Below are 13,627 nucleotides of genomic sequence, written 5' to 3' on the forward strand. Positions count from 1 at the left end.
CTATCAATGCTAATAGATTGCCCTCAACTCCATGCATCCTTATTTTGTATATTAGCCTTTTGGAAATCCAAGCATACTGCATCTGGGTACACCTTTATCTACCCTACTAGTTATGTCCTCAAAGAACTCTTAATAAGTTTGTCAAACATGATTTTCCTTTCGTATAACCACCTTGACTTTGTCTGATTATAACTATGTACTTAGAAAATCATAGTATGTCTTTTTTAATAATGGATTCCAGCATTTTTCTGATGACTGATGTCAAGTTAACATGCCTGTAGTTCTGTTTTCTCTCTGTTCCTTCTTGAATAGCTGTGTTACATTCGCTAACAACAAATCTGCTAACCTAGGGAACTTTAGAAAATAATAACATCCATTATCTGTGCAGCTACTTCTTTCAGAATCCTAGGGTGTACGTCAACAGGTCCTAGGGATTTGCTGGATTTTAGTCCTGATCCCTCAAGCTTCTATAATACCTTTTCTCTGCTGTTATTATCTTAAGTTTCTCACTCTTGGCTGCCCTCTATTTATCCCATGTAATGTTTGTCTTCCACCGTGAAGACGAACAAAATATTTGCTCAATGTCTGCCATTTCATCATTCTTTATCAATTTCATCCCAATTATGCTGGTCCACAATTGGGAGCAACATTTACTTTTAATTATGCTCTTTCTTTGTAAGAGCTTTCACAATATTTTTTATATTCCTGGCTACTTTCCTCCCATATTCTATTTTCCCCGTCATCTTCAACTTTTTGGTCACCCTTTGTTGAATTCTAAAATACTCGCAACCCTCAGGCTTCTTTGCATTATTATAAGCCTCTTCTTTCAAACTAATACTATCGATAACATCCTTAATAAGGTACTGATGGTTCTTTCGCGCTGAGTTTTTGCTTCTCAATGGAATGTATTTTTGTTGAACATTTTGAATTGCTTCTTTAAATGTTTCCCAATGTTTATTTACCACCATACCTTTTAGTCATTTACCCAATCAATCTTAGCCAGCTTTCCCCTCATACCTATCTAATTGGCTTTAAGTTTAAGATTCTTGTTTGTGATTGGAGTATGTTTTAGTAAAACTTAATATGGAATTCATTTGTATTATGATCCGTTTTTCCCAGAGGATCTTTTTACTATGAGATTACGAACTAACCCTGCTTCATTGCACAACACTGGGGTTAAAATAGTTTTATCGATGGTTGGTTTCACTATTGCAAGAGCATTCTACAATCTTATTCTCCAGACTATCTTTGCCAATTCTTTTGTCCAGTCTATAAGAAGATTAATGTCCCCTACAATTATCACTATGCCTGTTACAAGCTCCAATTATTTCTTGCTAAATATTCTGTCAAATGATATAACTGCTGTTCAGTAGTCTATAGACTACTCAAACCAGTGGTTCCTGATCTTTTTATTTCTAATCGCCACTGATATGTATTCTACTTCTTGATCTTCTGGGCCAAGATTCTTTCTCACTACTGTGCTTTTGTTGTCTTTTGGTATGAGGGCTGACGCTCCTCCTCTTCTATTCTGCCTGTCTTTTCATAATGTTTTGTACTCTAGAATATTCATTTCCCAGATTTGGCAATTAGATCTAAACTATTTATCTGGATTTGTGCCGCTAGTTCATCTCCCTTATTGTGAATGCCTTGGGCAATCAGCTCAATGGCCTTTAATTTTTTTTAATACCATCCCTTATATAGATCTTAGTCACTGATGCACTATTATTGTTAAACTCTTGTCTTTCAGAACATAACTTGTATCCTTTCCAGTATATTGCACATAATAGACATAGCCATCCATCGCGGATTGTTTTCAAATCAAGCTCCATTGGACCTCTCTTCTGTCAAAATTGTCAACTTATCTAATATCATCCTGGAGAGCAAAGCTAACCCAGCTTCTTTTTTCAATAAACACCCATATCTTTAAACCCCTTTCCACTGCTCTATGTTGCCAACAAGTGTAAAGAGCTCATGGATCTATCACCAAGATAGGACGGAGGCAGTAGAATGGATGGTCTCTATCTCTTACCCAAGCTAAACCTAACAACAGTCTGCTTTGAACTCCCATCTCTAGTTTTGTTCCCATCTTATGTCCTTTCAGTCTTACCTAGTGCAGGAGATCCACTTCTCAACCCCATTCCAAATACTTGCCTTCTTGGCCCCAAAGTAACTAACATGATAAGTGATTTGTGGTAAACAACTACTGTTTCCCTCTTTCAAAATCACTGTCATTCGGCTCCCTCCAAAAAACAAAAACCCTTTTGAACCCTTCAGTTCTTGTGAACTACTGCACCATCTCGAACCTCCCTTTCTAAAAGGTCTTAAAAAATTGTTGCTTCCTTTAAGATTTTCCTTAAGGAAGTCTTAAAACCATCCCTCCTATGTCTCCTTTGGTTCAGCATTTTTTTTTAAACAACTGACAGCTTAGAACATTTTTACACGTTAAAAGACATTCTATAATTGCAAGTTGGTTATACTGTTTATTAAAAAGACTATCGTTTTCAAATTCTCTTCACAAGGTCTGTGCTAGAGTTTTAATGCTATACTGGTAAACTCTCAGGAATTCAATTATAGCAATTGAATTTAACTAATTGCCTGCACCAATTCTACTCAAGTCCAAATAAGTTGGCTATAAGCAGAGAAACACCACATGTGCTCCTACTTGCTAGCAGAAGCTAACAATGTCCCCGAATTCATTACACTCATTCAGCCTTTACTCTGCACTTAACTATCACAAGCTGGATACATAATGGTCAAGCTGATTTAATGCCAGCATAGAAATGTTGAATGAGGTACTATTATTCAACATGTCTCACCCAAGCCAGGTAACCATTCACTTCTTCCCTCTCAAATGCAAGATTATCTTTTTGAAGATGCAATACTCACCATTGCATATAACATTCTAAATAAGCACAAAAGCTAAAAATGTTCCATTTAAATCCAGGCCTTTATTTGTATTCTAATTTTAGCCTCTCACTAACTTAGTGACTGGTGAATCACTCCAAGATCTTAACCGTCCTCCACTTTTACTGATGCCGACCGACTCGTTGCGTGTGCATTCAAATGTTTCATGTTCAATGTTGATTACTTGACACTTAGCCCGTTAAAGAATTAACCATAATCCAGAAGATTTGCCCCTCGACAATACATTTATGAAAAAGCAAGCCTCTAAACTTTATCACTATAAGAGTGGAACAAATGGCTTCAGCACCCTGGAGTGGAGAGATGGTTATCAATTAAAGTAATATCAGGAAATCTAACTGCTATCCAGAAACCATATTCAGAAATGCATGCATAACAGGAGATAGTATTGATTGGACTGTGAAGTCTCTTGTGGTCAAAGAGCCCACAATCTTTACCAAGGCTCTGGCATAATTAGTCACAAGGGTAAGAGACCAATGTAGGACTCAAACCATGGCCTAGCAATAGGTAAATGCTTTGGCAAGGGTGTGAGAGGGAAAACCAAAACCATCTGGTTCATGGGAATAAAATCAATAGTTCCTGACATTTACAATTTCCGCAGCAGACAAAATCTTAAATCTCCTACCTCAAGAATATAATTCCAACCACTCTCATTAAATACATCATGTTGAAAATGTTCTCTGTAGACCTCTTTGGCCTCTTGAATTTTCTCCTTTGTTACAACTCTGCCTGTTTAAAATTTAGAGGAAGCAATTTTCATTTAGAGGTTAAACAATTAATCCATGTTTGAGCTACTCAGACCCAACCTTTCTAAATATTGTTATTTATAAAAAGGTAAGTCGTAACGGCACTTATTTCCTGAAAATGTTCTTTTGGAAAAGCTTGTTCATACACCAATTTACTACTGCTAATTGTCCAAGGAATTTTATCATACCAATTTTGTATCATTGAAGCATGTCATGATAAATCAGACACTCAACGTTTTGTAATGAATAGGTAACCAAACAATTTCTTTCACCCAAATAAAGACAGTGATCTCTGTACAGCTGAGAGCAAAGCATCATATAGGTTCAAACTAATGTTAGTGAATGGGTAATTAGATTAAAGTTTCCAGCTGATACAAAGCTAGAAGACCTGTAGATTCAGAGGTGGCAGCTAAGATATGAAGAGGTAAACAGGCTTTATCTGGGAATGAACATTTGTCAATGATCAGCTAAGTTGCTTTATTCCAAACTAACAGGAGGCACTAGTATTCTATGGGCAAGAAAGCATTTATGATAATAAAAGTTGATTCAAACATGCAAGTTCACACTCCCAGAAATCATGTTGAAGCCATGCAGTGATCTGATCAGGCTGTATCTGGAGTACTATACATAATTCTGGTCACCGTAATATGCATGGAACATCCAGTGTCAAAGGCAACAGCTATGAACACTACTAGATAAGCTGAATGTCTTCAGCCTCAAAAGATGTGTCTGCATTAAGCCTTTGAGGATACACAAAATTCTTAATGGGATAGAAAATGCAAACCGGAAACAAAACTTCCATATGCCCAGGAGGGTACTGGTTCAGGGTTTGAAATGTAAAATTTAAGATAGATGTCAGTAAAAGGGTGGCAAGAACAAACAGTGGCTCAGATTTTACATTGAGCATAGGGGGAGGCTATTATTGTTCACTGTTATAACATAAATCAGATAGCAACTTCCAGCATCTGCACATTTTAAAAGCATAAATCCCGAACTGCCGTCAAGAATACCCTGCTCTTCTACAGGGTGCACTGCAACAGTTCTTGCTAATAGACCTGGCATTTAAGCTAATGCAATGGTGACAAGTTTGCGGTACTTAATTGCCAAGTTGCCTGATACCAAAAAAACAAGTTGTTACTTGTCCAGCTCTCAGAAACCCTGAAGGTGATGCAGGGCTGGGTGAGATACCTGACTGGAGCTCTAAAGCTGCTGCGGAAAGCTGCCAGCAGGTTAACAGCAACCACAGTTCCTTTGGCCCAGATTTTGCTGTCAGTGTCAAGTTTGTAAAGAGTTAACTGCATAAAACAGTACCAATACAAACAGCTGTATAAACACACACACACACCTGCCCTATTGTCTAGGAAAAATCCTAGAACACTGGATTATAGCTGAAGTTTGCATTGAGGCTTTTATATTCTTTAATGTCTGAATGACCCCACATTATCACTACATACATCTACACCTCAAACTGAGTGATTCCATTTTTCATCAACAGAGTACAACTGAGAACGAGCATCAAGAAATATTGATAGCAATTATGTTGCAGTAGAGATAACAATACTAAAAGTGATCTATATACCAACTTTTAAAATGTTTGATTCACATGCAAGACAGTAAGTAGTTAAAAAAATCACCTGCTAAATATTTCTTGAGAATGTACTGTAAACCATAGAACACAGTTTCATTATATTGCACCCTCTTGGATTTGATATCTTCCTTCCTCTTCTCACGACATTCGAAATAAGAATATACCTTGCTTGTATTAGGTGGATACAGCAGATAGTGAGTCACCTTTGTAAATGGACGAAGTGTAAGACAGTAAATACAGTAAAAAGTTTAATCGAAGGCTTATTTTAAAATATACCAAGTGGCACTAAAGGAAGTGAGGTACACAAAAAATTAAATTCAGCCAGGATAGTTTACAACTGTCGACAGAATGTAATAAATTGCTGGTAGAAAATCATTCAAAACAATATTAAGTTTACATTTCCTAGCTTAACGACAAAGGATTCAAAGCTAGCAATCCATGCAACTTCCCACTACACAAAGTCTGTAAGCATCACACAGAATTTCCAACAGAAATTGAAGTCCAAAAGCACCAACAGTTCATCTAATCTCAAATCAATGATTCATCAGATCAAAATAATATGCTAATAACGTGCCAATTAACGAGATCAAGAAATTATTTTACAAAGTAACACCTCTATTTGGCAACACATGGATGGTGCAATAGTGATTCAAAACCTGGGCAGAGAAAGCAAATGAAAAGTGAGTAACAGCAGTTACAGTTGGAATGCAACTTTCCATTATAACCGAAAGTACAAAGGACAAAGAAAAGTACAGCACAGGAACAGGCCCTTCGGCCTTCCAAGACTGCACCGATCATATTGTCCGTCAACTAAAACCTTTTGCACTTCCGGGGTCCGTATCCCTCTATTCCCATCCTATTCATGTATTTGTCAAGCTGCCTCTTAAACACCACTATCGTACCTGCTTCCACCACCTCCTCTGGCAGCGAATTCCAAACACTCGGTACCCTCTGCGTAAAAAACTTGCCCCGCACATCTCCTCTATAGTTTTCTCCTCTCACCTTAAATCTTTGTCCCCTAGTAATTGACTCTTCCACCCTGGGAAAAAGCTTCTATCTACTCAGTCCGTGCCATTCATAATATTGTAAACTTCTATCAAGTCGCCCCTCAATCTCTGTCGCTCTAGTGAGAACAATTTGAGTTTCTCCAACCTCTCCTCATAGATAATAACCCCCAGACCAGGCAGCACCCTGGTAAACCTCCTCTGCACCCTCTCCAACGCCTCCATATCATTTTGGTAATGTGGCGACCAGAATTGCACGCAATATTCCAAGTGTGGCCTAACCAAGGTTCTATACAGCTGCAGCATGACTTCCCAGCTTTTATAGTCAATACCCCTGCCAATGAAGGCAAGCATGCCATATGCCTTCCTGACTACCTTATCCACTTGCATTGCCACTTTCAGTGACCTGTACATCTGTACACCCAGATCCCTCTGCCCTTCAGTGCACTTAAGGGTTCTGCCATTTACTGTATAATTCCTGCCTGTATTAGACCTTCCAAAATGCATTGCCTCGCATTTGTCTGGGTTAAACTCCATCTGCCATTTCTCCACCCAAGTCTCCAACCGATCTATATCCCGTTGTATCCTTTGACAATCCTCTTCACTATCTGCAACTCCTCCAACCTTAGTGTTGTCTGCAAACTTACTAATTAGCCCAGTTACATTTTCCTCTAAATCACTTATGTATACTACAAACAGCAAAGGTCCCAGCACTGATCCCTGCAGAACTCCACTAGTAACAGCTCTCCATTCAGAAAAGCACCCTTCCACTGCTACCCTCTGTGTTCTATGACCAAACCAATTCTGTATCCATCTTGCCAGCTCACCTCTGATCCCACGAGACTTCACCTTCTTTACCAATCTGCCATGAGGGACCTTGTCAAAGGCCTTACTGAAATCCATGTATATAACAGCCACTGCCCTTCCATCATCGATCATCTTTGTCACTTCCTCGAAAAACTCATGTCGACCTCCCCTTCACAAAACCATGCTGCCTCTCACTAATACGCCCATTTGCTTCCAAATGATAGTAAATCCTGTCATGAAGAATCTTCTCCAATAATTTCCCTACCACTGACGTAAGGCTCACCGGCTTGTAATTTCCTGGATTATCCCTGCCACCCTTCTTAAACAATGGAACAACATTGGCCATTCTCCAGTCCTCTGGGACCTCACCCATAGCCAGTGAGGATACAAAGATTTCTGTCAAGGCCCTAGCAATCTCCTCCCTTGCCTCCCTCAGTACTCTGGGGTAGATCCCATCTGGCCCTGGGGACTTATCCACCTTAATATTCTTCAAGACGCCTAACACCTCTTTTTTGATCTCAACATGATCCAGGCTATCTACACATTCTTCCCTGGACAAATCGACCGCTAAGTCCTTTTCTTTGGTGAATACTGATGAGAAGTATTCATTCAGTATCTCTCCCATTTTTTCTGGCTCCACACACTGATTCCCACCTCTGTCCCTGAGTGGGCCTACCCTTTCCCTGGTTACCCTCTTGCTAGTAGTTGTCTATAATGGGGCCATAAACTCTGCTGAACTTCCCTTACTATAATACCCATCTCAGGGTGAAATATGTTAAACATTAGTTTGTATGCCTTGATAACAATGCCTATTTGGGCATGTTAGAAGATTTGCTTTTCATCATTTTTTTTTGAGACATCAAGAATCCTTCAGTCCTTGGCATTACTACTATTTGCTGCATTGATAAAAGTATCCATTAGCTAACATACAGAATTTTAAAAACCACTAAATATAAGCCAAGTGCACTTCTTTGGTATCACCTTTTCTTGACTATGAATCAATTTTCCTTTGGTCAATTTATCAAGCATGATAGAAAGGATCCTTTTGGGCTAATGCCCATGATCGACAGGACCTGTCTTCACATTGTTGTGATTTGGATAAAAATTATATAAAGTTACCAGATGATCCAACAGACAGTATGCATGTAGGGCAAGCTGGCTGCATGTTTCACAGATCCAAAAATTAATGAAGCAGTTTGCCAGAGTGTTAACTGATGCCACAACCTTCCATGGCAACAGGCATGAATGGGATTCACAACGAATTCCTAAAAGCTGAGCGAGGCCTCAGACTGGGGAAGAGAATAGTGACGACCTTGGGAGAACCAATGAATGGGATTCTGCTTATACAAGCCAGTCTCTTCTAATGAGCCCCAAAACAACTAATAAAATCAGTCATTCTTGACACAGTGCCAGAAACTTGAGGTACAAGTAATTAAAAAGGAGCAGGCAGTATTTTACTCCTAAGGAACAGGTTTTGAATTTTATGCAAGATTGCAGAGAATTGCAAACTTCAGAGGAAGCCTGTTTATATTGCTTTCACTAATTGTTACAGACTTTTGACCTTATGGCTCATTAAGAAGCTGGACTCTATGGGGCAGCAGAACCAAATCTTTGACTTCACTGCTATATAGCATCACAACCCACGTAGTGGTAGTTTCACCAAATCCATCTTTCTTCAGATGGAAAAGTCACACAAAATTGTCCAGTCATCTATCTATTGTCTTCACTATATGCGATCGGCATTTCTAAAAGGATTGCAATGTAGCTTTTTGAAGGTGAAATTTGCTTCTCGGCAAACTCACCTGGGGATCAGATGCACCCTACTCTATTTAATTCTTTCACAGGTTGCAGGCGTCACTAAATAGGCCAGCATTTATTGCCCATCTGTAATTGCCCTTGAGGTGGTGGTGATCAGCCACCTTTGTGAACCGCTACAGTCCATGTGGTGTAGCGACCCTCAGAGTGCTGTTAGGAAGGGAGTTCCAGGATTTTGACCCAGCAATAGTGAAGGAACAGCAACCCAGTTCCAAGTCAGGATAATGTGTGGCTTAGAGAGGAACCAGGTGATGCTCCCATGCATCTGTTGCCCTTGTCTCTCCTTGAGGTCGAGGGTTTGGAAGGCGATGTCAAAGAAATCTTGGTGAGTTGCGCCATCTTGCAAAGGGTACACAATGCTGTCACTGTGTGTTGGTGGAGGGAGGGATTATTTAAGGTGGTGGAGTGCCAACCAAGCAGCCTGCTTTATTCTACTCATCTTCTTGAATCAATGGAAGACAGTGCTAGTACTACAATGGCTGCACCTTCGATTAGAGGCCCAGAATCCGGTAATTCCCTCGCGAAACCACTCAGACTCACCATCCTCCTTTAAAACACTGCTTAAAATCGATCTCTGATCATCTGCCTTAATATCCCCTTATGTGGCAAACGTTATAACTGTCAGGAAGATAATGTCATTTCATAATGTTACTGGAATTTATTGTAGAGTAATAGTGGTGTGTGTGTGCGTATGCCTTAATTGAATTAAAGGCAGATAGTCTGAAGGCTTTGATATATAAGATAAGCTAGGTTTGAAATGTTAAGTAGGTAGACACAGGTGTAAAGGGAGCAGCTTGCGGTGGAGCCCACCAGGGAACAGGCAATTCTAGATTTAGTGATGTGTAATGAGGCAGATTTGATAAGGGAGCTTAAGGTGAAGGAACCCTTAGGAGGAAGTGACCATAATATGATAGAATTTACTCTGCAATTTGAGAAGAAAAAGCTGGAGTCAGATGTTATGGTATTACAGTTGAATAAAGGCAACTACAAAGGCATGAGGGAGGAGCTGGCCAAAATTGACTGGGAGATGAGCCTAGCAGAAAAGGCAGTGGAACAGCAATGGCAGGAGTTTCTGCAAGTAATTTGGGAGACACAGCAAAAATTCATCCCTAGAAAGAAGAAGCATACTAAAGGGAGCACGAGGCAACCATGGCTGACAAGGGAAGTCAGGGACAGCATAAAAGCTAAAGAGAAAGCATACAATGCGGCGAAAAGCAGTGGGATTGGGAAACCTACAAAGACCAACAGATGACAACTAAGAAAGAAATAAGGAGGGAGAAGATTAAATATGAGGGTAAACTAGCCAGTAATATAAAAGAAGATTGCAAGAGTTTTTTTTTTAAGATATGTAAAGAAAGAGGCAAAAGTGGACATTGGGCCGCTGGAAAATTACGCTGGAGAAGTAGTAGTGGGGAACAAAGAAATGGCGGAGGAACTGAATAGGTATATTGCGTCAGTCTTCACAATGGAAGACACGAGTGACATACCCAAAGTTTGAGTCGGGGGGGCAGAGGTGAGTATGGTGGCCATTACCAAGGAGAAGGTGCTAGGAAAACTGAAAGGTCTGAAGGTGGATAGATTACATGCCAGAGTTCTGAAGGAGATAGCTGAAGAGATAGTGGAGGCGTTAGTGGTGATCTTTCAGGAACCACTGGAGTCAGGGAGGGTCCCAGAGGACTGGAAAATCGCTAATGTAACCCCCTTGTTTAAGAAGGGCGTGAGGCAAAAGACGGGAAATTACAGGCCGATTAGCCTGACCTTGGTCGTTGGTAAGATTTTAGAGTCCATTATTAAGGATGAGATTTCAGAATATTTGGAAGTGCATGGTAAAATCAGGCAAAGTCAGCATGGTTTCATCAAGGGGAGGTCATGCCTGACAAATTGGTTAGAATTCTTTGAGGAGGTAACGAGTAGGTTAGACAAAGGAGAGCCAATGGATGTTATCTACTTGGACTTCCAGAAGGCCTTTGACAAGCTGCCGCACAGGAGGCTGCTCAGTAAGATAAGAGCCCATGGTGTTAAAGGCAAGGTACTAGCATGGATAGAAGATTGGCTGTCTGGCAGGAAGCAGAGTGTGGGGATAAGGGGGTCCTTCTCAGGATAGTGGCCGGTGACTAGTGGAGTTCCAGTAGTCAGTTTTGGGACCACAACTTTTCACTTTATACATTAATGATCTAGATGAAGGAATTGAGGGCATCCTAGCTAAGTTTGCAGATGATACAAAGATAGGTGGAGGGACAGGTAGTATTGAGGAGGCGGGGAGGCTGCAAAAGGATTTGGATAGGTTAGGAGAATGGGCAAAGAAGTGGCAGATGGAATACAACGTGGGAAGTGTGAGGTCATGCACTTTGGTAGGAAGAATAGAGACAGACTATTTTTTAAATGGGGAGGGAATTCAGAAGTCTGGAGTGCAAAGGGACTTGGGAGTCCTAGTCCAGGATTCTCTTAAGGTTAACTTGCAGGTTGAGTCGGTAGTTAGGAAGGCAAATGCAATGTTGGCATTTATTTCGAGAGGACTAAAATATAAAAGCAGGGATGTGCTGCTGAAGCTTTATAAGGCTCTGGTCAGACCACATTTAGAATATTGTGAGCAATTTTGGGCCCTGTTATCTCAGGAAGGATGTGCTGGCCCTGGAAAGGGTCCAGAGGAGGTTCACGAGAGTGATCCCAGGAATGAAAGGCTTAACATATGAGGAACGTTTGAGGACTCTGGGTCTATACTCGATGGAGTTTAGAAGGATGAGGGGGGATCTGATTGAAACTTACAGAATACTGAAAGGCCTGGATAGAGTGGACGTGGGGAAGTTGTTTCCATTAGTAGGAGAGACTAGGACTGGAGGGCTCAGCCTCAGAGTAAAGGGAAGACCTTTTAGAACAGAAATGAGGAGAAACTTCTTTAGCCAGAGTTGTGAATCTATGGAATTCATTGCCACAGAAGGCTGTGGAGGCCAGATCATTGAGTGTATTTAATACTGAGATAGATAGGTTCTTGATTGGTAAGGGGATCAAAGGTTACGGGGAGAAGGCAGGAGAACGGGGTTGAGAAACTTATCAGCATGACTGAATGGCGGAGCAGACTCAATGGGCCGAATGGCCTAATTTCTGCTCCAATGTCTTATGGTCGAAGTGAAGGCAGACAGGAAGGCTATAGCTCATAGTTTTGTTGCTAGGGAGAAAGTGCTAGCTCTGTTACCAGTACTGGGTGATTCATTAAATGGCAAGGTTTAGTGGGCCTTACAGGACTGAAAAGAAATCGAATGAAGTAAGTTATTTAGTAAATATTCCAGATAGAAGAAGAGAGTGTGTCATGTAAATATGCTTAAAAAGTACACTGACAGGGAAGAAGAACAAAAGGAGGTATTAGTGGTGGTGGATAACGAGAAAGAGGTAGGGTTCTGAAATTGATTTTCCTCTAATCAAATTGGATAATGAGGGGATGCTTGAAAATTTAAGTGTAATATTGAGTTACCTACCAGATGAGTGTCAAAGTGATTTAGAGAAGCTACTGCGGTCACACAAAGATATTTGTGGGAATAAGTTGGGGAGGACGGATTCAGCTATATACGATAAGTGTCAAAGTTTCATTGTTGACAAGGCAATATCCTTATAGATTAAATCCGGCAAAGATATCATACGTACAGAAAGAAATTGAATTTTTGCTTCAAAATAATATCATTGAGTTTAGTTGCAGTTATTGGAGCTCGCCTACTGTGCTGGTACCGAAGCTGGATGGAACACAAAGGTTGTGTGTGGACTATTGAAAGGTGAATGCGGTGACAAGAGTGGATTCATATCCGATACCGAGATTGTATTGAGAAAGTGGGATATTCAAAATTTATCACAAAGATTGACTTGCTAAGAGGATATTGGCAAGTACCATTATCGGAGCGAGCAAAGGAGATATCGGCTTTTGTGACGCCAGATAGTCTATATCAGTTTAAAGTCATGCCATTTGTTATGAAAAATGCACCTGCAACATTTCTAAGACAAAGTAATTGCAGATCTGAGCAATTGTGCTGTGTATATTGATGACTTGATAGTTTTTAGTCAGACATGGGAGCATTTACAACATCTGGAAGAATTATTTACTCAATTACAGGAAGCTAATTTTGAGATGAACTTGGCTAAAAGCGAATTTGCAAAAGCACAAGTCACATATCTAAGCCTTGGACATGGTAGGGTGGCTCCGAGAGTTGTGAAAGTCAAGACTTTCGTGGATTTCCCCGTGCCTACAACTAAACGAGATATTTTGAGATTTCTGGGCTTGAATGGGTTTTATCAGAAATTTGTACCAAATTTTAGTAGTCTGACTGCTCCACTGACTGAACTATTGAAAAAAGAACAAGAAGTTTCAATGGAGTTTTAATGAAACAATGAAGTTTCAATGGACACATTTTGGCCGAACCCAAGTACGCCAATCAATTTAAGTTGGCCGCTGACGCAAGCAATATAGGCATTGGGGCCGTAATGTTACAAGATGACGACATCGGAATTGAAAAACCAACAGGGTATTTTTCATGGAAGATGAATGTACAACAGAGAAGATGTTCAACAGCTGAAAAGAAGACTTTGGGGTTGGTGTTAGCATTGCAGCATTTTGAAATTTATATTGCAACCAATTCATCAGAAACAATTAGGCCATAATCCTTTAAAGTTCCTGGAAAAATTTCGAGACAGAAATGCAAGTCTGTTCAGGTGGAGTTTATTACTGCAACCATTTAATCTGCAGATTAGGCATGTGACGG

At 40.2% G+C, this 13,627-nt stretch overlaps 2 protein-coding genes across 3 annotated transcripts in view; one reads left to right on the top strand and one right to left on the bottom strand.

The window, feature by feature from the left end:
* cdpf1 (cysteine rich DPF motif domain containing 1) overlaps positions 1-13,627 on the top strand; it is a 69,401-nt gene that overhangs the window by 31,500 nt on the left and 24,274 nt on the right. The gene's annotated exons all lie outside the window — the stretch shown is intronic.
* Positions 1-13,627, bottom strand: part of nampt1 (nicotinamide phosphoribosyltransferase 1) — a 40,535-nt gene that overhangs the window by 17,412 nt on the left and 9,496 nt on the right. Inside the window, exons 2-3 of one of the 2 annotated variants that reach the window (XM_041215869.1) lie at positions 5,303-5,459; positions 3,548-3,651 (exon numbers count right to left, since the gene is read on the bottom strand). The exons of the other annotated variant lie outside the window; for it this stretch is intronic. Coding sequence (XP_041071803.1) covers positions 3,548-3,651; positions 5,303-5,459 — 261 coding nt within the window. The remainder of the gene's footprint in view (positions 1-3,547; positions 3,652-5,302; positions 5,460-13,627) is intronic. 2 annotated transcript variants of the gene reach the window in all.

The sequence above is a fragment of the Carcharodon carcharias genome, chromosome 21 (genome assembly GCF_017639515.1).
Source record: "Carcharodon carcharias isolate sCarCar2 chromosome 21, sCarCar2.pri, whole genome shotgun sequence".
NCBI classification, from domain to species: Eukaryota; Metazoa; Chordata; class Chondrichthyes; order Lamniformes; family Lamnidae; genus Carcharodon; species Carcharodon carcharias.